Raw genomic sequence first — 25992 nt, 5'->3', positions numbered from 1 at the left:
AACACTAGATGTAATGTACTGCAGCGTGTGCCGCCAGTTACTGGTAATTGTGATGCAGTCTGGTCCCAATTATGCAACACCAAAAATCTGTAAAAACACTAATCAGAATTGTTGTTGACTTATTTTCTGTTTCTGTGTTGCAACATGCACAATAAAGAGTACATCTGTACAAATCTTAAATTCCTATCTAGACACAATCATAATTTTTGATGCAAGCTAACTTAAGGCCAAGAAGCTTTGTGGTTGTGTGGATAAAAACTGGCAGCAATAACACTGAATCTGATATTATGACATTTAGGAATAAACTGTATGTTGCATGGATTGCTTGACACCTGATGCACTGATACTTATCTGGTAGATCAGATCAATGCATCCACAGTTGCAGTTTCAATTTCAGCACCCTGCTCATCTTGGTTTGGTTAGTATGTCATCGGTGAATAAATGAATGATCCCATGATGGCTTTGCAACTTCCATCACCCCACTAATGAAAAAGTTCTGTTCATTGTGTCAGTCATTTCTCACACCCAGGCAGCTACCATTTCCAGTCCAATCAAGGAAACCACATGTCTTCTATTCCCACTAGGAGATAAAATCCCAAAGCTGGAGCGTCTTTAGACTTCCCCTCCTCCCCTTATCCCCATCTCCCTCTATTTGGCCTGTGGTTTTTAGCTGAGCACCCTCTAATTATCTTTTTAAAAGAGATACCAAAGGCAGCATCATCGCTCTCCTCAAACACTATCTGTCTCTAGCTTGCTATTGGACAACCCCTCTGTCCCCCTTCTTCTCTCATATCTTCTGTAAACCTCCGTCAGCACTGCCCTATCCCACCATCTCTAACCCTTTCTTCTCCTCCCTGCCTTCAGATCAGGGTTTTGCAGATGTGTGTTTGCGGTCAGGACAACATCTGCTCGTACGGTAAACCACCTGTACTGTTCGATAGCAATCAGCCTCGCTCTGTGATGTTCGCTTGGCATGTCCAATGGAACGAAGAAAACACACAAACCTCATAATTACAGACCTGAGAAATGGGGAGAGAGCGAGACAGCTTGTCTTTCATCATAAACTAATGCAGCATCGCCCGTCCTCTGATCTGTTCATAACTCTCCCTCTCTCTTGGTGTTCGTCCAAGTAGAGGCTTTACAAATCCTTCAAGAAACATTTATTGCATGACTTTCACAGCTTTTTTGAGACTGTACTGGTACATAAGGCCCACTATAGAAATAGAAAAATGCACAAGATGTACTTAAAGTCATAATAAAAATGCAAAACAGGGTTCAACATTAATGTCACTTGCCCGGCGGGGCTAGTGGGCCAGTGAGTACTTGCGACTGTAGAAACTGGCATATTTATTAGTGCTTATCAAATGACAACAAAGACGCATGTTAACTATCATGTTTAATCTAGGGCTGTAGTCTATAAAATGTCAGAAAATATTGAAAAATGTTAATCCCTGTTTCCCTGTTTAAATATTTTGTTTTTGTCAGTTCAAAACCAAAGATGCTATGTTTATTAAGATAATAAACAGAGAAAAGTATTAATCGATAGATAATCAAACAGTTCTTAGAGTTACTAGCCTGTCATTGCATTTTACTTGCCCCGGGCAAGCAGGCAATCCTTATTGTTGAGCCCTACAGATGAGACTGAGATGATGTCTTTAAAAGCCTTTCTTTGTTAGATCACAAGTCCAACACTCAAAGACACGTGATGTGACAAGAAGGGGTTTGGAGTTGTAAATGCTTAAATTTCCTTTTTTTTCCTGAGTGCTTTAAGAACTTCTTGACTTTTGAGGCATAAAAGCTGAGCTTCAGAGTTGAATGTTGACCTTGGAAACTGTAGTTGAAAAAGATCTTTAGCTTTTCTGGAATGTTCACCCATCATAACATATGATCTTTATCAGCAAAGATATTAAATTTGTATGGGCCTTTTCACACCTCCCTCATTAAGCCCAGGCTTTAAGACTTTTTAGTTTGATTTGAAACAAAATTGCAGGTGTGAAACCACCCCAGGACAACAGTTCGGGCCCAACAGCTGAACCCTGGTCTGACAGAAAGTGGTGGTCTGAGTATATGATCCGTAACCCTAACCTGGTGTTTCATGTCCCTAAACTTACCCAGATCTTAACCACAGCATTGTCACATCATTAAACACAATTGGGCCTAGGTTGTACAATTTGCACAATAAAGAAACACTGCCTACAAATTTTGTGAGAGTTTGCAAATCTCAGGTTTCCTTGAACCAGAATAGGGATAGACAATGCAACAAACATTGCTGATTAATTATCTGTGGATTGACTTGTTGATTAATCGACTACATGTGATTTTTGTTGAAATAGTTCAAGCAGGCTAATCCAGTTTTCACTGATAAGCCTTTGTGTGTGTTGGTGCTTATGTACTCATGTGTTTGCTGTGTTTTGGTGGCTCACTGGAGGCAGTAACCATGGCGATGCCAGACCGTAAACCAACCTCAATTAACAAAAACCACCATCTTACTGTAACACTCAAGCCACAGTGCAATTAAGTTTCCCAGAACCACAGAAAGTGCTCACCGATGATGATTGGGCGGTTGGCTCATTAAGTGGTTTGGACTTGTCATGCATCTGTTGGCTACGTCAGCAGTCAGCTGCACCTGGAGGAGGCGTCTACGGCATCACCTGCAACAGAGAAGCTTTTTGCCAGTTTTCGTTTCCCAAACAAATTTAAAGTCAGTTTTCTTTTTCATCTGACATGGCGTGCACTAGAGATGACAAGCCAACTGCTGATCTGTCTTCAGATGTGGATTTGAAGATGTTCTGTAGCTTTACTGTAACGGATTGTGGCCTCTAATTATATTTACAAAAATAACTACCTGAACAGGTCATTAGTCAAGTTCTGAGTCTTGTCTGTATGAAAACATGTGAGGGAAACTTAAGAAATGCAGATGATTTCCTGTATGTGTTGCCCTAACTGGATTGTCTTGCTTTTATTTCTAGTTTTTAACCCTTTTAAATATTTTTTTGCACAGGTTTTACCCCCATTATGCTTATGGCAATGTCATTTCATGTTTTATCTAGGTATGTAATATATTCTTACTATTGAAATTAATGAGGGTACTCAGAAATGCTGTTATTTGGCATGCTATTGGTAGTTGGTTCATGTTCTAGTGCAGTTTGGAGGGATAGAACAGAGTGTCAGTGTTGTAGATATGGTTTGAAATATTGATATTGACATTGGCTGAAACTTGAGACTCCCTAAAAGCCTTAACAGCAAAAGTCTGGGAGGTCTTTGGAGAAACTGTCACTTGCAATAGTCACTCAAATGCCTTTTAAAAGGTAGTATGTCCATTATTTATTATTCACATAGCAAAATATTTATTCAGAAATGCTGGCACAGAAAAATGTTGTTGTGGTGTTTTCTCTTATTTTGCCATTGAGTACTCGGTTGTTTCTGGTAAGCCCTTCTTCCATGAGTGGTCCTGTTGTAAATGGTCCTGGAATACTTAACATATTTAATCATCTTAAAAAGCAATGGGTCTTTTTTCGTTTTGAAACCTTTCTTGAAAATCAGACTCAGTATGCATGAAATTGGTAAAGTATGTTCAAGAGAAAGCAAAGTTCATTGCTTAATAACTTTGGATTCAATTCTGAAAAGCTGAATTAGAATGGCATTAAACTGTAGGTAAGGTGGACCCACCGATTAGCCTTTAGGCATTTTTCACATTGGTTGCAGGGATATGAGAGGCTGTTTTTTTGTAATTGTGAATGTATAGCATACCATTTGCGTTTGGACACTAAGTGTGTCACTTGACTCAGCAGCTCCCAAGTGTTTGAGTCATTTTTTAAGGATAAAATAGTGACAATTCTCTGACTCCAGCTTATTAAATGTGAATATTTTCTGGTTTCTTTACTCCTCTCTGACAGTAAACTAAATATCCTTTGGTTGTGGACAAAACAAGACATTTGGGGATGTCATCTTGGGAAATATTTATTGACATTTTTCACAGTTTTCTTACATTTTATAGACCAAACAACTAATCAATTATTTGACTTTTAAGATATTTGTTGTCTTGTTATATCCTTTATGTTGTTTTTATGTCTTTTAAGACGTTTTTTCTTGTCACATCTCTTACATTGTTTTTGTCTTGTTGCCATTTTTGTCTCGTTATGTTGTTTTCCCCTCATGTCGTTTTCGTTATTTTCATCTCGTTGCATCTGTCATGTGTGATATACAGTGATGGATACTAAGGAGTCGTCTTTTCTGTGTTGCTGCTCCATCAATTTAGGGTGAAATTGGTCTTTATGTTGGGAACGCTGTGCACAGTGATGCAAAATAAAAATTAATAATTGCCTTAAACAAGCCTGTTTTGAAAATGTGTAGAAAGTACAGATATTTGTGTTTAAATGTACGTAGTAAAACTAAAAAGTTGTGAGAAAAAGTAAATACTCAAGTAAAGTACAGATATCTTGAAAATTTACTTAAGTACAGTAAGTACATTTACTTCCCACGTCTGTGATAGAGTGATTTGCCTGCATGTATTTTTTGTGGAAATACTGAAACAAGCAAAACTGTGTTGAAAAAAAAAGAAGAAATTTTCCTTTTCATTTGTAAACCCTCACTTATCCAAGTAAACTGACAAAGCGCCCGTGATGACTGATGATGAGTGGCGTGGCTTTATGATGATGATGACTTGTAATTAGCAGGACACATTTTCTCAAGGGAAAAACCAAATGTGTTCAGTCAGTGAAAGAAACTGGATTTACTTAAATAATGTGTGTGAGGCCGCAGAACCACAGATATTTGATGCTCAAATGATGACGCATGGTCTTTTGTGTGTGTGTTTTTGGAAGGAGATCGTGACCTGAAAGCTTGTCAAATGTCCAGACTAAACACATCCCTGTGTTAAAGTGTTAAAGACACTGTTGGTAACAAGAAACAGACACCTTAAACACACACCCGGAGCGGAATAGCATCTGTCAGTGTGCCGTCAATCACAACAGCTGTATTCTGGGAAGAGGGCCTCCTCCCTCTAACCTGGCTAAGCATTTTTGCACCGACGACAACAACACTAGAGCCTCAGGGTCTCGAGTTCTCTCTGAGACCCAAATATGACCTCGTTGCCTCGCACAAACACACACACACACACCTCACCCAGGAAAGCCCCCTTTGTTCTGAGGTCCGGGAAGTGTGAATACCTCACAGTGAAAACATCCCCCTGACATGTCTAGGTGTTTTTAGTGGGCTTGTATCTGTGTGTGTGTGTGGGATTAATTGTATTTTTTGGAGGCAGCGCCTATCATTTGTCATGCAAGCTGAGTGTTGACACAGCAAATGTGGTTAAAGGCAAATTATGCTGCGAGGAATACATCTCATGTACAGTAAATACAATTGAAAGTGTTTGTGTGACATTTGTTTGCAAATGTCAGGCAACTGAGTTAAATGTGTTTTCTTTTGGAAAATATATATTTGCACTGTCCAAAGTTTGCAATAAAAGCACAATGCATGCATATTCAACAAAAATGTAAAAGCAACACTTTTTCATGAGTTGAACTAAAAGATCCAAAAGTTTTATTTCTTTCTACTGTCATCACATCATTTTGAAGGGTCAGTCTCATGTCGAGATCAGAGCATGGATCTATTAATACAGATCTACGCTATCACAAAACAAGTCTGGAAGACAACCCCTGATTTGTCGACAGACTCAGCCTGAGGCACCTTGGGATTGCCTCTGGATGGCTATTTTACCGCATCTCCAAAAGATGTCAGATAACTGAGCCAAATGTGTTTTCTATTGGAAAATATATATTTGCACTTTCCAAAATATACAATAAGTGCACAAATGCATGTATAGTCAACTAAAATATAAAAGCAATACTTTTGTATCTCTTCTGACATTTCAGACTTCTTCTGTGCACGCAAAAGACCCCACCCCAGAGTTTGTTCAGAAATTTACTACAATCCATGTTGGTTAGCACTTCATCTTAGGGCTGTGATGACCAAGTTACGGCATTGTCGGGGCCATCTGATGCCTACGGCAGGGTTGAGCTAATTACTGTCACCACTGCAAATTTTATTTTGAAGGGTTAATCACATGTTGAGATCAGTGCATGGATCTATTAATACACCTAAAGATCCACACTGTCACACACAAGTCTGGAACCAGCACACTTCCAGATTACGGGGGGGTCATGATTTTGCCCTTCTAGGAAAAAAAGTTGATATCTGTAGCCATAGTCCAGTGTCTAAACAATATTTTTTCAAGACAAAACTGCACATTTTACAGTGTCCTTTTATTGTGAACAGTCCAAGACATACCTGTGTAATAGCCATGCCTTTTTAATACATTTCTGAACAGAATTTGAGAGAAATGAACCTTTTGTTTGCAAAGACAATTGCAGTGAAAAGGGGAGTTGAATGACGGACACAGAAGAGGAGAGACATAAGAGTGAGTTTTTGAAGAAAGGGCGTGGGCGGTTTGTTTGCATGACGAGCTACTTTTCTGCTTGCCCTCGGGCCTTGTTTGAGGGTGGTCCTTCTCGCTCCGTGCCATTTTCCCTCTTCAGTGATCTAGAGAGCTTGCTTTAGGTTTTAATGACACACACACAACACACACATATGCACACTCACGCAATTTGTTTTCTGACCACCCCAGTAGAGGTAAAGTATTGCGCAGGTTGCACAGAGCTCTATGAAACATTAAATGGGGCAGTAAAGAGAGCTTGGCTGTTGTTGGTGTAGTATAAAAACAGGCATGGTGAAAGTGATCCAGGTTGTGTGTGTGTGGTGTACAGTGGGGATGTTGTTCCTCTGCTGTGAACAGTTGTACTCCTAAATAGACTTGTGAATTGACCTGAATGATGCTTCCATCTGAATGTTAGAAGTCTAAAGATGACTCCAAAGACTTGTGATGACGTAACCATGTAATTGTTGCTGTTAGATGCAATAGTGTTTGATGAATGTAAATTACTTAATTCCCTCATAACAGATCTTGTCTTTGCACAGCCTGTGTCTCCTAGACATAAAAGAGCTCAATTTAAGACCAACATGGGACTTTGAGCATTTTCTTATACTTCTTAAATTCGGCTCCTGAGAAAAAGCCTTTGTCTTGTCTCAGTCTGAGACTAATTTTGCTTACTGAAGATCTTGAAATATTTTAAATATATTTTTATATTTTTTTTGTCTCACTGCACTAATCTTAAAAATTGTCTTTAATAAAGACAACCCGGTTTTCTTAAATGAGATCTTAAATTTGTCTCAGTGGTCAAATCAAAGTCTTGTTCCATATGGTCGTCAAGGAGGAATCTCTATGAGCTCAGTAAAAGATTACGTTGAGGTCAGGTCAGTGAAGTTTTCTTAACAGGGAAAAAAAACATTTGTTTCTGAAGCTGCTTGTGCATACAGGGATTGTCATGTTGACACAAGAAAGAAACAAACTACTGCCTGGTATTGTCTATACCATGAAAAACTGCACCAGACCAGAGGTACATGTACATTTGCCTACATAATGTACTTTGAGAGTTAGGCTATACTTAGCAGAAATGAACTATAAAAATATTAATGTGCACGTTAAATGTAAAATCCGACAACATATCCACAACTTTGACTTGAGTAATTATTTTTTTTCTAAATATCTGCTAGAGCTTGAGATCTGTGCCCAAACCTGACAGAACCCAATGGGTTTGGGTTGGGTCGAGCATTATTTCTCACCTATTTAACGGGCTCATGTCAGCTTTGGCCTGTATTATTATTGTTAGTATTATTCAAACAGGCTCAGAAACCACATTTCTCTTTGGTTACATTTCAGGGAATACTATATGTATCAGTGTATTATCTGGTAGTATTGGTAATTACTGAGGCAGAAGAGGAATTACAGCATTAATCAAAATAATTATGAACAGAATATTAAATTACAGCAGCTTGACCTTTGTTCTAGCTGAAATTCCTTTAGACACAGCCTTTTGCATTTAGCCCAGGTGTATTTTATGTGAGTGTATAGGAGTGTGAGAGTGAGAGTGTGTAAATGTTCTATCTTCTTTTTGTTGTGGTTAAAGAATAAGAAAATGAAGAATGTCTTGCCTAATAACCTGTCGTAATTCTACATGATTTAATAAGGGGAAAATAAGCTGTTTGCTGGGTTTTTTGTCACCTGTCCTATGACACAAAGAGGGGAGCTTGTCAAGAATAAATGTTACTGATGAGGGTCAGGTTTGGGTCGGTTTCGCTGTTGGGCTTGGGTCTCGTTGGGCTCCACTTTTCAGGCCTAATTAAAGCTCTACATTCTACTTCACTACCTCATACCGCACCACCTTCTCTCCCCCGGCTGCTTTACCTCTCACACCCTCTCTTGTCTCATTGGATTCCACCAGCACCGCTCCCTCCCTCCACATCTCTCTCCCCGTCCAGTAGGATAATCAGATTACAGGAGGAATGTGTGAAAGCGGCGGCGTGTCCGGCGGCCTCAGAGCTGCTCTCCAACAGTTAAACCTCTCCTGATGCTATGAACATGATTTACAGTTGCACTGGAAATAGTATAGAAATGATATAACAGTGGGGATGCATCTTGTCCATAAAGTGCCAGCGAGCAGCTGTCTCACCTGTTGTTGTTTAGGCGTGGATACCTGTGTGAGTGACTTGTGATCAGATCTGCTACACAGACATGTTTTGAAGGAGATGGAGGAGGCTTGTTGCGTCATCACACCTGGAATAAAGTACTAAGAACATCTAGTCTCTGCCGAAGATTCATTCTAATCCAGCTGGTGAAACAGGTATATAATATGATTATATAAAGAACCTGAACATATCCCAGCTGGCTTGGCAGGGGGTGAGGGCTTCAACATCTGTGGAACTTTGCTGTCTGCAAAGAATAAACCTCAGTTTATGATTAGAGCTGCACGGTCCTTCATTAAAAAACAAAAAACAAAGAGTTTCATGACTTTTTGACTCTGAAATCAGATTAAAGATGTTCTCCTTGAGTGCACACAGCAATTTACTTATAAAGTATAGGCATCTGCGATTTGATACGCATCATGTGCGACTGGTGTGTGCTGCCATGAATTGACCCAGTTTTGGATTTCCATGGTTCCATGACAGCTTGTGAGGTATGTCAGCACGTTCCCACTTCAGATGTGTGGTCAAGTGGCAGATTTTCTGGTAGTTTTCACAGAGTCGAAACCCTCCTCGTGTTGTATTTTGTTGCGACCTTTCAAGTGGTTTTATAACTAGGTTGGGTACAATTCACATTTGAACCAATTCTATACAGGCACTGGTACCTGGAATTCAGTACAGGTAACCAATGGTACCTTTTTTTGGTACTCCCTCTGTTTTAATTTTAATTACTATTGCAAAAAAAAGTTACTTTGCAAGGCAGCCGGATTTGCATCATTATGCAAGAACCCATCTTGCAAGGATTCTGTTTGTGACCGCACCAAAAGTGGTGCAGCCAATCATATCTTAGGAGGGACTACTGGTGGCTATGGGCATGATTTTAGGCGTGATGACAGTGAAAAGCGTCCATGGAAGCGAACAAGAGTATTTCTTCACTGAAAGAAGAGCAAAGAATGGCACTTTTCTCAGTGAAAAAGATGCTTTCACTCTTCCTGATTGGCTTTGGCAAGAGTTTGATCCGATTGGTTGAAGTTTGCCCATGTTAGACATGATAGTGTTTTTTGAAAGTGCCTGCCCTTTTACAAACCGTTTCTAAGGATGAGTTTCCAGATGGTTCTCTGTACCAAACCATCATGTCAGGCGTATCAGGTTAAAGATATAGACCCGAACTTCTCAATTTCAACTTTGCTATTTATTTTGAATAGTTTGCTATTTATTTAAAGCATTTTATAAACCACACAAAATCAAATGCTTTGTTATCACAAAGAAAAGCAGCAGATCCTCACAGTTGAGAATATGGGGCCAGGGAATGGTTGGAATTTTTACTTGAAACATGACTCAGCGCATTAATCGAAATCTAAATGTTTGCTAAGTCATTTTCTGTTGAAGGAGATGGTGATTAATTGGAGCTAAACAGTGTTTTTGACAGAAAAGGTTTCACATAACAGAACGTGTCCCCTTTTTTGGCCCAAGTAGTGTGTTTTTTGTCTGAACTGGGTCGAATGAATTCACCTCTTGACTTAATTTTATTTATTGTTTTATTAGTTGTGAAATTTTATCAAGGTGTTTCTGTCTCTCTTGCAAATTCAGTTTTGTTTCTGCTACAGGTTTTTCATTACTTTACACTCCCTGCTAATGCAAATATGATAATTACTGAGAGGCATCCGCAGAGAAAATATTTAAAATTTGCAGTTTTACATTTTAAAATGTAAATGTAATGCTTAGTTGCAGCCTTTATGTTTAAGGAAGCATCCCCCTGCTGAAGTGTTGGTGATCAAGACAGTGACGCAGCTCTAGATTCTTTTCCTGACCTTTGACCTCTCTTGAGGGTTTCAGGGAGCGATGAAATACCACAGCAACACTAAGAAGTGTGATGCAGGGTACAGCCACAAAAGAGTCCACGGAGGATAAATGAAAATAAAGGCATCATCATTGACTCCACTTGCCCCCTTCAATCTGCAGCCGTGACGTCGTCACCGTCGATACGATCGCATGTTGACAGCGAGCTTGAGTTGCTCTGAAACGGGCCGGGACCCCCGATTTGAAAGAGGCGCTTGTTATCTGAGTGGCGTTGCATTGCTCTGCAGAGCATGGCAGCCCCGAGTCACGCTTCTGAACTCGATGTGATGCTGTCCGTATCACAACATGGAGTTTGTGGATGGAAATAAATACCTCAGCCTCTCGCTATATTTGGTTTCCCTCTCATTGTTTTGCTCTGTGCGGGGAGGCCACGGTGTATTTTCCACCAGCAGCTATAAATATGGCCGTCAGGTGGGTTGCCAGGTCTGAACCCTGGCGAGCAGCTATCAGCCTGCTGGGTCTCTACGTTAGAATGTTTGTTCTGTGATTGATTGACTGACTGAAAGCTCTGTTTTCCATCTCTACCTGGCTGCACACTTATCTGTTATATAACTGTGTTTTGCTTTTGTTCAGTGTCTGTTTAATGTTGGAATACAGTGCAAAAAGACTAAAATTGCTGTAACTTAAACACACAGTACATTAGGACTGATTAATGAGAAGTTCTTTGGTTTAGTTTGTGTTTTACCAGAGGTTTGATATACTTAATATTCTAGCACCTTGTTCTTGTGCTCTTGTTTCATACTGGTTGGTTAAACAGATTTAAACAGTATATATTCCAGTTGGATGTTCATTAGTATTATTCAGGTTTTAGGATCATTCTTTGGACAACAAATTCAGAATATGTATATCATTTGGGTTTCTACTGCAGAATGAAACACAACCCTGTCTGTTTACGGTCAGATGTTTCACGGCAACTTACTTTAATAGATTTTTGAGTTTGAACCCAATTTGAACTCCTTTTGAAAAACTTACACCAACTAATAATGTTTTGTTGAGAAAATTCACTTTCTAGCTTTAAAAAACTTAAATCTTTGAGTTTAAACACCCCCCAAAAAACCAGCAAAGCTTTGATCATGATTTTAATTCAACAAAACTGAAAATTATAATACAAAAATTATCATTCTCACTAACTGTATTGCATATCATAATCACAATTTTAGTCAAAGTACTTGCAGTATGACTTTTTACCAAATTGCGCAGCCCTGCAGTGTGCTTTAAATGTTCACACAGTCCACCACCAGTGGAAAACTTCGAAATCCTGTTTTGACACAAATAAACTTCCATAATTGGAGTATCCACAGGATCATGTAAACCAGAATATTAGAGGAATATTCATCTTCACTACTCACGTAAACAGTTTAGTTGGAATATTGTCTTTTTCAGGGCGAAAACTGGAATATTGTGTGTATGTAAATGTAGTCAGTGACAACAGAAATGACGCTGATTAAGTCAGACAGCATAAAAAGGATGACCTGGGCTATAAAGTGGCTCGCAGAGGAAGCAGCAAAGGTAGGCAGGCTAAAGCAGGCAGTCTGAGGTTGGGAAAGTGGGTGCTTAGAGGGGAATCAGCTGAGGCATCAGCTGATTTTGTAGTTGGTTTTGTAAACTGAGTTTACCTGACCTGCCTGAACTAACTCTATGATTGATTTGATTTGGGACTTGCTTGCTTGTCTCGGAACTTGTATCAGAGCTTCATAACTAAGACTTGAAACTTCCTTGTGAATGACAAAGCAACTCCCACTTATAAAGTTGTGCAAAGAGCGATTACTATGTGTTTGCCTACATTCTCAGTGTTCAGATGATCTGCATAAACTATTGGTTTGTTTATAACCTGGTTTGTTTATGACTGCTTCAGCTCCAGCTGTTCATGAGTTATCAGATTCTTTTTTTGTATTGTCAACATGTAATAAAAGTCCTCAGTGTAATAACGGCATCTCTGAATAGTGTTGTACAAGTTCACACTTGCTCACACCAAGTCCAGTTCACGGACATTAAAATGAACTAGTTTCTGTTCTGTTCTGTTTGTTTTTTTATGATGTAACATGATGATATTTTACTAAATGGGGTGCAGTATTCATGGTTTTGTGTTTATTGTATTTGTAAATGTAAAACGACTTTGAAGTCAATTCAACAAATTAAAATCTTAGACGACAGAGTTACAGAGACACACGAGGCGTTGTGATTAAATAAAGTGTTTATATCACATCGACATCTTTATTTATTGATTTATTTATGTTTGCTCACGCTCTGCTGTGATAACACTTATTTTTAAAATTAGCTGACGGTGTGACTGTTGTCATCTGTCTTTACAATTAATTGTAAAGTGATTCGTTCAGTTCACCATTTGCCAAAAACATGAGCACATTTAATGTATTCTGCTCTTTTACACTGTCTGACTATATATTGTGTGCTTGTTTTGTGTTGCAGCGATGGAGGAGCTGGTGTGTGAGCTTCGTCTGTTCCTGGACCTGCTGGACAGGGAGTATCTGAGCGCCGGGGTTCGAGAGAGGAAGATGCATCTCTCCAACATCCTCCACAGAGTCCTCTCTGAGAAAGGTGACATTGTGAGCCGCACTGATCACACCACAGACCTCCTCTGTAACACGTCAGACTTATCCAGAGCTCGCAGTTACATAATCAGATACCTGACAGAACCTGCGGTGATATTTTCCAGCCCTTGATTTACTGGTACTTTCAAAACTCTCATATGTTGGGGTGGAGCAGTTTGGATAGATAGGTTGTCAAAACTTAATAACTGCCACTATAAAAATGCATTTGTACTTGAAAACTGATCACAGCATGTGTCGTGGATTATCCTGAGTCATCTGGATTGTTATAATCTTTTAGGTTCTTGTGGAGGCTAAATTTCAGAGGAGATATTTAAACACCCAGACAATTAAAACTAAGCAATTAGAGCTGCAGCAATTAGTTGATTGATTGATTTAGTTGATCGACAAAAAATCAATTAGCTTCTGTTAAAGGAGCAGTATGTAGCAACTGTGCCTCCAAAATGAGTCTTGCAGTACAAGTAGTGAGTTGGAGTATATTAAATGGGTTGAAATCCTATTTAATATACAGTCTATAGTTGAAGCGAGTTGTTTCCTCCCACCCCCTCCTCCCCAGACCTCTGCAGGAACACTGCAGGAGTGCAGGATGCATGAACTGACAATAGCAAGCATCTGTGCTATAGATATTTTGCATTTTCAATCATACAATGATACAACAAGGTACAAGGTGATTTATTTATTATTTGCAGCAAGGTTATATAATGAGATTTGGTAGTTTGGTGTGTGATTGATTAATTGATTTGAATAGTTTAAGAGATAAATAAAAATATTTAACAAAGTAAATTATTTGGTGGAGTGCTGAGGATGAATAAAGCTGCTCTGTAGTCTTTTGGTACAGAGGCAGATACTTTTGTAACTCCTGCCTGAGGGCTGTGGCTGGGGTGGGTGTTGTCTTTTAGTATCCTCTGGGCTCCACGCAGGGACCTCGCCTCCCTGATATCACTGATGCTCAGTAGATGGGTAACGATGATGTTCTGGACAGTTTTAGTCACCGACTGTAGAGTTTTTTCTGTCCTGTGCACATCTCATGTTAATCTGTGATGTTTCCAGTAAAGACGCTTTCAATTGTTTCTCTGTAAGTTAACAAAAAAGCGTCATACTGTGAAGTTTACATGGAGTCGTATATGACTGGTGAATGAAATTTGAATTAATTTGTTGATGGTCAGGGTTTCTAGACGACAACTTAACCATGTCCCAAACATCTTACTAACTGAACTGTGTATGCAGTGTAGTAAATAACCTCTCGTTTTCTGTCGCCTCCCAGAGCCGTCATTCAAGTCAGAGATCCACAGCGGCCTGCCGGCCCCGCCTCAGATGCCCCTCCCTGAGATCCCTCATCCCTGGCTGGTAAGACCTCGCAGTGTCTCCTACAAAGGCAACACAGACAACATTTTGTCCCACAGGGAAGTGAAAAAATCTGGAAACATGACCTTGTTAACAGAATCCTTCATGCTCATTTTCAAACGTCCTGCCCTTATTTATTATCCGCTGTATGTAGGATGTAATAACACCTGATTGCATTGTATTATGAACAAGACACACTTGTAAGGCTGTGTGCTTTTGATGTGTTTCTGACAGCTCTTAGGTGAACGACCTGGAGTTCACTTGCTGTCGTGGCAACACTAGAAAATTCTGATTTGAACGATGTAATGCAATTGACTCGCTGGTCATATGACTCTGGGTGTGAGCACTTTCACGTGGTTTCGTTTAGCAAACACCAGATGTAGCAAATATAAAAGGATGCGTTAGAATTATCACTCAATGTTTGACAAAATGATCCTGACACAAAGTCTTCTTACTTACTTTCAACGGCATTTTTGTCAAAAATATTCAGTTTAGTGTCAGAGAGGAGTAAAGAAACCAGAAAATGTTCATATGTAAGAAGCTGAAATCAGAGAATTATTTTTTTTTTTAATTATATGTCTCAAATAGATAAATCGATTAATAAATCCTGTCACAATCTTGTCAGTTGAAAAAGGAAAAACTGTGACAAGATGAAAAATGACAAACGATATAATGCAATGACAAACAAGATAAAATGATGACAAATGCAACGTAACAAGACGAAAAAGTGATGTAACAACGAAAAACAAAAGACAAGACAAGACAAGAGAAACATACATCCGTGCAATCCACGTTTGGACCTATAGTTTTTCCTGTAGTTATTATTTTCATTATCAATAAATCTGTCAACCATTTTCTCAATTAATCAGTTAGTTATTTGGTCCATAAAATATAAGAAAATGGTGAAAAACTGTCTTGTTTTGTCCACAGGTCAAAAATATTAAGTTTACTGTTGGAGAGGAGTAAAAAACCCAGAAAATATTCACATTTAAGAAGTGGAAATCAGAGAATTATGATGTTTTTACACTAAAAAATTATCAAAATAGATGCAGATAAATTTAATTGTTGATTAATAATAGATTATTCGTTGCAGTGTGTAAGTGTTTTATTGTTACGTTTATTAGTTTGTCCAGCTGTTCCTTCCTTTGTTGTGTACAATTTATTGATTGATTGATTAACTGAAGCATCTTTTCACTTTTTTATTTACTTAAAAGTTGTAATCCTACCAATAATCCCGCTGTTTACTAAATCTATCTGGAATCTAATCACATCTGCTCTATCTGTAATTGTAATGGAATACGGTTACCGTTTTTTGTATCCAGATTAATCCTGTTACATAATGTAATCTGTAAACCAAGCCTGTCCAAAATGAAGTAGTATTTATAAGACATCTGCCAAAGGTCAGATTAAGACACACCTCAGAGCTGTTGTAGCCACATGAATGTCAGATATAGTAATACAGTGGGACGTGGAAGCCATGTGTGATGTGTTTGAGGGTGTTTTTACAGCCTCTTGTTAAGCAGTAGGAAGTCTAGTCATGGCTTCAATATGTGTTCATGTCGCACACAGAGCCTTGCATCACCCTGACAGTCACCGCGGACTGCAACATCTTAGGAGCATGCATGTGTAAAGAGACCCAACGTGAGGAGTAATGATGAGTGTGTGCGCGCGTGTGTGTGTGTGTGTGTGTGTGTGTGTGTGTGTGTGTTAATGTCAGAGCAGATGCCACTGATGGAAAGCAGGTGGCTGTGATGGCTCGCAAAGTCTTCTCACCATAACAATAAGCCACAACACCTTGTTCTACATCCTCTCTCTCACACACACACACACACACACACACACACTTATATACACACGCAAAAACACACCGAGGCACGAGGCCTTACAGTGCAGTTTGTAATTAGAACCAGTCCACAGCCTCAGCCTCCTCCGGTGACCCCAGTGTGTGTCTGGAATCACGACCGAGGTTTTCCCGGAAAACTAGACTTAGAGAGGAGGAGTGATGTCTCTCTATTTTTGTCCCCCTCCTCTGTTCCTGTCTTTGCAGTAACTTTTTTTTAGTCTTTCGAACTTTTGGGTAGTAGATTTCTTACTTTCAGTCTTTCACTACATACATTTTTGTCCTGTTGTTTGTCTTGTCTTCTTTTACATAGTTTTTTGTTTAGTTATATATTTTTTTGTCTAGCTATGTCATTCTGTTCTTCTTCTCCTCCATATTTTTTCCATTTTGTTGCTTTTTATGTAGGTTTTTCTTTGACTAGGTATATCTTTTTTTTGTTTTCTCTTTTTTGTCTTGTTATGTCTTGTTCGTCTTGTTACTTTTTTTTTGTTTTGTAACAGCTTTTCCGTTGTTTCTAGTCTAGTTATATCTTTTTCGTCCTATTCCACTCAATTGCATCAAGACTAAAGTAATGAGCCTGTTTTGAAAATGTAAGAAGTAGAAAGTACACATATTTGAATTAAAATATAGGAAATAAAAGTGAAAAGTTGTCAGAAAAATAAAAACTTAGTAAAGTACAGATGCCTGAAAAATCAATTTAAGTACAGTAATTAGGTATTTGTACTTACTAGGGATGTTCCTGGTGACTAATTTCCCTGTTGATCAAATGAAAAACTTAATTTAGACTAGTTGACTAGTCTAACAGTAGGAAAGCACTCAGAAAGCAGTTAAAATTGAGCATAATTTATTAACTGAAAAAAAAAACTGTGCATGTAAGAGCCATTTGAAGCCGTTAATCACATCAACAAGCGCCAAATTGTATTTCAAATGCAACTGAAATGCGTGCCACTTTGCACTGTGTGCACATTAACCTACAAACATGACAACAACTGACTAAATGCTTCAACTTTTCAGACTGAAGAAGATCGCAGTGTCGGTGGGTAAAACAGCCTGCTAAACAGTGTGGCTAACGTTAGCAGTGTTAGCAGCAGCAGCAGCAGCAGCTCTGCTTGCAGGTTAACATCCATGTCTGTGCTGAATGAGGTCACATGTTGCTCCAGTCAAGTGATTATATGGCAGTTTATTCTTTCATAGTCTACGTTCAACATTATTTCCATTTTCTAGATTAAAACACTGTCAAACCTTGCTGGTTTTACGAGTCATCTGTCCAATTTTGCTGATATAAATATCCATGGTTGCCTGGATGATCAGGGCATATGTGCTTATATTGTACGGTGAGGAGGGCTGCTGTCTGATGGCTGTATACCATCTTAGAGGCAACAGTTAACTGACATCATGCATGAATAAAATATTTCTAAATAGTTTAACCAACTAGTATTTCTGGTGCCGACTAGTGAGGATGGTGACGTCGATGTCGACTAATTGTGTACATCACTAGTACTTACTGCCCACCTCTGGATTCTGATTCCCTTTACCAGCCGAAACTGATCCATTAAAATATACACAGATTGGACCAAATACAAATACTAAGGATCAGTTTGGGACATCTCTATTGTGAAACCAACAGTAAAACATAGTAAATGGAAATATAGTCTATATATATTTAAAAGGAATCTCCAAGTAACAAATGTGCAGGATTTGCGGAATAACAGCAGTAAAGTACAATTTTCATAAATATCCTTGGATGGAAACTCAGCTACTGTCTTTTATTTTCTTCCAGCTCTCCGTCTCTCTGTCGCTGTCTCTCTGCTCTGAAATTACCATTCATCACATTTCCACACTGACCTCTGGATAAGCTGTCCAGGCAGAGAGAAAAAATCCGATCTGCTGCCTCTCTCCGCACTTCATTCCTTTAAATTGTATAAAGTTCAGCCTGCGGGAATGGATGAAAAGATAGATGGGTCAAATGAAGAGAGAGGGGAGGAGGCTGTGAAAGAGAGAGGAGTAAACAGGGTAGGGAGTTAAAGAAACAAAGGAGAACAAGATTTATTGCAGATGAATCACTCGAGCCCTGTTTTGTCAAGTTTTATTTGCATTTAATTTGCACAATAGAACGTTTTATAAAGTATGATTCGGGAGTTACTGTTGGTGAGTAAGGGCAATAAATAGACAAATGAGATCTGGTGGAAGAATGGAGGAGGAAGAGACGGCCTTGGCCACGGTCTGTCTGTGACCCGTCAGGGCTCAGTGCCGAGCCAAACCAACACTCTGTGCAAGACTGAGAGGCTGCGGCTTTAGAAGCTACATCAATGCTCTGTCAACCCCAAAGCCTGAAGCAGCCATTTTGATTACTCACAGTTATATAAGGAATAATTAGTTAGAGTAGCCGTGTGGATTTACAATTCAATTCTCATTCTTGTTTAGTGTTGTGACAGCAGTGTTGCCCCAAGCATAAATTACTCAAACATAAAAATAAAATGAATTCAATTGACGTGGTCATTCGCACAATGTTCTGCTCGTGTATTAACACAAAAGAGGAAGTAATCAAATTACAAAGTACATGGACCTCCATGATCTTTTAACTGAACATGTAATTGTTGTACATTTTGTGGGCAGGGTTGGGTACCGAACTTGGTACTTTTAAGGGTACCAACCAATTTATGTTGGTACATGTGCATGGACCTCCATGATGTTTTAACTAAACATGGGATTGTTGTGCATTTTGTCATACACACTGGTGGATGTTGGAGCTGGGTACTGAATTTGGTACTTTTAAGGGTATCTATATTGAGTACAGTTACTTTTTTATTGTATCTAGATTACATAATGCCATTACATGTAATCCATTACTCCCCAAGCTGTTTCGTAAATATATTAACTACATTTTGTCAAGTAGCTTGCTAAAAATGTGCCATAATGACCCACTTTGTGTGTGTCTATCAGCTTTTTAAGCCAGTAGAGCTAAGCCTGTTCTTCAAGCATTTATAGTGTTGCAAAACATCCTCTGTGTTCCTAAAAGAGTAACAGTGTTGCCTCAGGACAGTCAGTGTGTCCAATAGCTGAGTGTGATGGTCACATGTGTGACACTCATTTAGCTTCAGCATGTGCAAAAAGAAAACAAAGAGATGATGTGTATGAACTACTATGTAGCTGAGCACACATACTTGTTTCCCAAGAGCAGATTTGTTATTGACTCTCATACACACAAACACTAATGTCATTAGGGATCAGGAGACCCAGCAGGATATCAGCTAATCAAATAGACAGCCATAGGGTCCTATTTTAGTTTTGTCAAGCTCAAACTGGTCTGCTTTGAACCACCCTGTGGCCTTCTTCCTTCTGTGTGTGTGTGTGTTTGACAAAGGTTGTTAAGAAGTTACTGCAAAACAAAACATAAGTCTAATGCTGTTGAGCAATATGTCAGAAATTTCCAACTGGCCACTGTCAGCCCATCAACCAGCGACTGGCGATATATTCATCCCCCTCTTCCCACCTCCTCAGCTGAGAAATGTGCACAAGCAGCAAATTCACTGTTATATACACGAAACTTACAAAATGTCAACAAATGAAACATTCTCATTCATTTTTGTCCATTTTAAACAGAAAAATACAACCGTACACCTGCTGAAGACAAGCTTAATTCACTCATTCCTTCCTCATAAATCACACATTCAAACTGGAGAGAAAGACACGTAAAACTCACCCAAACTGACTTTTTTAGTCTGTCCACTCTTCCAACAACTGCCAGATCTGCTTCCGGCGAAATAAATCCTTCATTCACCATATGAAAGGAGTGCAAAGAGTCTGGCTCTGCAGGCCATTTTCCTCTCATTCCTCACCCAGCTCAGCGCACTTCCATATTTTCCTCAGTGCACTATGCCACTGGAGGAGAGCGTGGCGTAGAGCAGCGGCTGTCACTCAGCAAACAATCATCACCCCAAAAAAACAGCCAGAAAACCCAATCGGCGATGGACAGATCATCAGTAGGTGATATAATGTGTCCAATCGGCCAAACCTAAAGTCTACAATGTGAAAGTCTTAACTAGCATCATATTTCAGAGCCTTATTTTTTTATTCCAGCACCTGCTTATGGTAACCAGAAGACTTTTACAGAGAGAAAAGAGACTGTCATTCTGTTTTCTTTTTACAAATACAAAAAATGTGGCATAAACTTGTGTTTTTTGAGCCGCCCTGAATAAAAATTGATGTGAGTGATTTTCTAAAATGCATGTCCCTTTCCTCTAAAACTTTTCTTAAAAAAATGGGAGTTCTTTTTCTGAAGACTTGGTGTAGCTTTACTGTTGTCCAGGTGGAAACAGTAGAATTTTGGAGTCCTGTAGGGCTTACACAAGCTGTACAGTGTGTCAGAAACAGGTTGTGACAATAATATGAAGGCAAATAGGTGTGGCAGTTTGTCATAAATTCTGAGAAATACAAGAGAATTGTGATCCTGGGAGAAATCAGGGAGATGTCAAGGAAAAACGTCTCTCCTGAGAAAATCGGGAGGGTCGGCAAGTACGGCCGTTTCACAGCTGTGAATGATAATGCTTTTTAATCCCAAAAGTTTGAAGCATAAACTCTGAGCTCCCCTCCTGCCAATGAAGGAGTCAGCAACAGGTCTGTCCCCAGCTCTCTCCTCCAAAGCTCCCCGGCTTTCAGCAGCTGTCTGTCAGCTCTGTTCCTGAGCTCCTCCCTGGTCCTCTCCACACTTTTATTTTCACAGCGACAAAATATTACTTTCCCCCTTTGAGGCTACTGGTAACTTCGGGCTGCAGCTGCACATATTGCGCAGTTGTTACTGTCGTTTCTTTGGCAATGCAAGTTCACAAGTTTGAAGGGCGAAGCTTCTGAAGGAGCACTTAAGGGAGGGGTGCGTTTGGCTGTTGCGTTCAAATATCAACAGCTTTCTCCAACATGACTCACTCACTAATCTTTTAATTAATTTACTCTTCTTGGTGTGTTCAAAGGCCCTCAAGAGTTTAAATTACTAAAACTGGTGGGTTTGCTCAGACACACATACTGTATACACTCAGAGAGAAGCAGGATCTCTTTAAGTCAGTTTGATCCTCTCCACCACTCTCACCTCATAAATCATTTGAGTGATCTGAGGAAGAGGATCACGGCACCATTTTACAATGTGCTACATGCCACACTCGAACACACACACATGTATTTAAGCAGACAAAATACAAGGTCTGGCTCTAATTAGATCATAATGACCTCTAAGTGTGACAAAATCCCACTGAAGTCTTGTATGACTAGAGTAGTCTCTCTCTTTCTGCCTCTTTTCATATCCAGATTTATGCTACTCTAATACTGTTCTTTTATCTTTGGCAAGAAATACATTCCTGTCATCAACAAGCTTACTGCCTGAGCCACGTGAACCGTTTCCATCCAGCTGTCAAGCAGTTCGCACAAAAGTCCTGAGAAATAAAATGTAAATTATGCACATTTCCATTTAGCTGCATTGAAGCATCAACATCAACATGGAGAATGGAGCTGTGTCACTTAACATCCATAGCAGAACAACAACACAATAGATGCCTTTGAGGAACGACTATCAAAGTGTGTTCTGTGATCCCAATTTTGTTCAACATGTCTGCAAAAACATGCCTTTACAGCGAGCATGCAATCTTGAATTGCAACTAATGGCTATTCTCATTTCATGTTAAAAATCAATTAAGTAATTGTTAAGGAATTTTTCAAATTGCTTTGTCTTCCCAAAACGTCCAGAAAAGAAACAAATGTGACGTTATCCATTTGTAGAGACTACTTTGGTGTGATGACAGCAAGAGAAGCGTCCATGGAAGCATTTTGAACAAAACAGTGGTGGCTCCTGAAGAGGTTAGCACAGATACTGCGATAGCATCGGTTATATCAGAACTTCTTTATTGAAAGAAGAGCAAACAATGGTGCTGAAGGTTTTTCTTGATTGAAAGGATATTTTAGCTCTTCTTTGGACTGGCGTTGGCAAGACAATGATTTACCGACTGGCTCCACTGGTAGTAACCTGACACGCCAGATGGTTTATTACACAAACCTTAAGGATTCTCGCATGATCTTGCAAATCCAGCTGCCTTGCAAGATAACTCTCCTACCAAGTCATATGGTTCGTTGATCTGATTGGCTGAAGTTAGCCCATGTTAGACGTGATGATTCAGATGATTCATCCAATCTCCTGCCAAGTTTTGTTTTTGAAAGTGCCTGCCCTTTTCCAAACAATTCCTAACGACAACTTCCCAGATGGTCCTGTGTAACAAACTGTGTTTATTCATTTTAGCGCTAATGCTTTTTGCAACAGCTGCATTTAAGTCAGCATCAGTTGCATCCTATGGTCTGTGCAAGGCTCGGCGGCGGCTCTGCTTGAGGAGAATGTGGACCAGTCCGCTTGTTGAGGCACAAATGATTTCCATCTGTGTTGATGTTGGAGAGTGGTGCCACCCCCCCAGCCGCCCTCACCGCCCCTCTTCCTCCACCTCCTCTCCTCCCTCGTCTTCCCCCGAGCAGACCCTCCCTCGCTATGCAAGCTAACCAGCATGCAGGAGTGTGTTCATGTGATGGATATACTGTATACACACTAGCCGGGTTGCTTTATCCATAGCAGTCTGGCTCCCATTTGGAATTCATTTCCTCCCCTTCTCATTTTGAATGAGACAGCCCCCTCCTCCACCTCCGCAAGCACTTTCGAAGATAAATATGTGTCTCGGCCCAAGCTTTGTATTCAAACACAGCCAGTGCTGTACACTCACAGCCTAAATGCACTTTTATGTACTGGTATCATGAGTGGTTTGGAGTGATCTGTCTTCTTTGAACACACCGTCCTCTCATTTCTTACCCAAGGCAAGTCATTGCCATGTTGGTGGCCGTAGACCAGCAGCTTTGTATTTGGAAGAAATGTAGGCCTTGCTGTATGTTGCCAAACCAAATGTTTTCTAGCCTGAAGGGGAAACACATTGTTGCAACTAAATGTGTCACTGTACTGTGTCAAACTACGGATTGCATGTGCAGCAAGAGCTGGCCCCTGATCACACGATTCCATTCAAATCAGCCCTGCTTTTGTGCGTCTTTAGAAAAGCCTTTGGGAGTTCATCACATGGTGTGTTTCGGTCTCCATTTGGTGCTGATGAATCTGTTTTCATATTTTACTTAATTCCTCAGTGGGGTTCCCCTACTCTGTGGCTTGGTCAACCACAGCAAAGCATTCAGTGACATCAGCACCATTGTGTCATCAACTCGAGACAGGAAATGAGGTTGTTTCACAGATCATATTGAAAGGCGTCACACTTTGTCACTGGGGTAACCAAACAAGTGGCAAATTGGAGATTGATTAAGTCTTAACTGCAGTGAGCAGCTTGACTTTACTAAGTGACACATGCCCACAGCATGGTTAATCCTGAGGGCCAGAACTGTTTCAGCCTACTTACTGTATAATGCTCTGGAAAAAGTCCCCGCTGAGAAACTGGGCCACGAATGGAAAACCTATTTCACAACTTTTTTCCCCCACTCAAGTGCTTTTGAAGGCTTTTTACAATGCCAGGGTTTTTTCTTGACACATGATGCGATCGAAGTGACTTAATAAAGCACTGAGGGAAAATTGAAGCAATTTCTACAGTTTGGTAGAGAACTAATACAGTTAACTGTCAATGAAATCGAAGGGAGTTTGATAGATACAAACCTTTTTGTGGATGCTGAACATTTTTTAGCCTATCACCAGTACTTTTAATTGCAAGTGTCCATTCATTCTGTCTCCATGAAATAACCATTGTTTGCAGAACTGTTCCATGCAAAGGCGGTGGTGTATCTAGCTAAATAATAAATACAAAAACAGAAATGTACAGAAGACAAGACAGTAACAATGAAACAAGCTAAACCTGAAGGAAATCCAAACAAGAACAGATCTGTAGTTATCTCTCACTGCCAGTTGGGCTGTTAGGATCAAAATCACCAATCGTCATTCGAGCCACAGACTGTAGAGCAAAGAGATGGACTGTCTGAGATGTCACCAAGAGTGATTTGGATCCTTAAATATGGATTTACTGATTGCAACTAGTACCTGAAGCCAGAAAATCCAAATATGGGTAAAAGGGCTGGGTTGAAATGGACAAGAAGGAGTGTGATTGCCTGAACATCATGCCAGTCAAGCAAAAACATCTCAAACATACACAATTTGAAGTCTTCAAGTGGATTTTACACATGAAAGTCTGTTTACAGATTGACAGTTTTTCCGCCCAGTTAGCTCTGATTCTTGAACCAATTTTGTTGGTTCTTAATTAATTAATTTGCGTAAATTTTGAGTAGAACCATTGTAAGCAAGGATGTGTTATCAGCAGACTGTGTTGCACAATGCACGACAACCTGTAGAATATGACTCACTAACGGATCAACATGCCCACTTTGGTTTGCGCTTAGGGTCAAGGAAAACCTACTCTGTGTTGTTTCTAGCTCTGAACCAACCTTTAGGTCAGAATGTTAAAAAAATCAATTAATTAAATTCAATTTAATTGCCTTTGTTTGAGAGTAGCTTGAGTAATTAATCTCAATGCAGTCTTCAGTTTTGTTGGAGCCACCATGTAAAGCTAAACTCAAGTAAATTGTCTTGAAATCATTTCTTATACACCATAATTACAACATAATGCAAAAGAATCCCATTTCCCAACCGAGAGTTAAGCAGTTAAATAAAGGAGTGCTTTACTGGCACATGTTACTACGGTAGTTGTAATAATGGTGGGAAGTAATCTTGCATAGCCAGACTTTGAAATGATAGAGGTCTGGGAAAACTTTTGTCCTATTATGTGGGTGTCCTTTCTGAGCCAAAGGAAACTTTAAACGAGGTGGACTGAAATTACTGAAGTGATATACTAGACTAGATTGTATTAAAGACTGCTGATAGATCAGAAAAGCCTCTCAACAGCATCCATGTTTGTGTAAGTATCAGCCTATAAGTATGTAGTTTGTCTTGCAGAGAGAGTGACCCATGGTGACAGTTTATAATAATTAGGCTCATATCTAAATTTAGGAGATATTTTTTATTATTCATGGGTGCATGAATGCCTCAATGTGACTTTTCATTCAGTTTTAGTATAATAGACTGGTCCCATTCCAGACCTACCCCACCCTTCCAAAGCTCTTCCAAAGCAGCGGACCACCAGCTCCTACCGGCTCCCACCGGCTCCTGCTGACCCACATTTACACCTCATTGTGAGGTGAGAGAAATGCAGGAAACACCCACCCCAATCTCACTCTGCAGTTATTTTTTCAGTACAGCTGGCGAGCTGGCACATCCGCCAGTAACGGCACTCTGGTGAATGCACCTGTCCCGCAAAGTACACAGTTAACACGCCAGCCTGAGGCAGGAAGGAGGGGGAGAGTGATGGAGGGGGAAGTGAGGAATGGAGTTTAAAATGGGAGTTGTGAGAAAGGTTTTGTTTTGTCGGAGGTAACACTAGCATGGGTGGTTCATGTATAAACAGAGAGGTGGAACAGTTAGATGTGTATCGCAGAGGTTGGCAGGTCTTGAGCTTGGACAAAGCCTTGATTCCTGCAGAGAGGGGATTTTTAGAGACATGTAGTGTGTGTGTATGTTAGCCTGTCTTAGTCTGCTTTGTCTTTTGTATTCTTATTTCTTCCTATACAGCTTCTTTCTATGTTTCTCTGTGTTTTTGAATGTATAGATGTCAGTGAGTCCCATGTAAAAGGGGGCTTTTATAAAAAGATTGTGTGTCGACTAATCAACATCCGGATTAAGTTTCTCTCCCACACAATGAGACTTTCAGTAGTGTTGCTGGACAGCTGCCACTGTTGCAA

General features: G+C 39.8%; 1 protein-coding gene across 3 annotated transcripts in view; it reads left to right on the top strand.

Annotated features, from left to right (window-relative positions):
* Positions 1 to 25992, top strand: part of afap1 (actin filament associated protein 1) — a 121286-nt gene that overhangs the window by 60532 nt on the left and 34762 nt on the right. For all 3 annotated transcript variants that reach the window (XM_084712492.1, XM_084712494.1, XM_084712493.1), the window contains exons 2-3: positions 12865 to 12993; positions 14269 to 14351. In XM_084712492.1, the coding sequence (XP_084568618.1) occupies positions 12865 to 12993; positions 14269 to 14351 (212 nt within the window). The remainder of the gene's footprint in view (positions 1 to 12864; positions 12994 to 14268; positions 14352 to 25992) is intronic.

This window comes from Lutjanus erythropterus, chromosome 23 (genome assembly GCF_056507025.1).
Source record: "Lutjanus erythropterus isolate fLutEry1 chromosome 23, fLutEry1.hap2, whole genome shotgun sequence".
Lineage (NCBI taxonomy): Eukaryota > Metazoa > Chordata > Actinopteri > Lutjaniformes > Lutjanidae > Lutjanus > Lutjanus erythropterus.
This window is presented reverse-complemented; position numbering and strand designations above follow the sequence as displayed.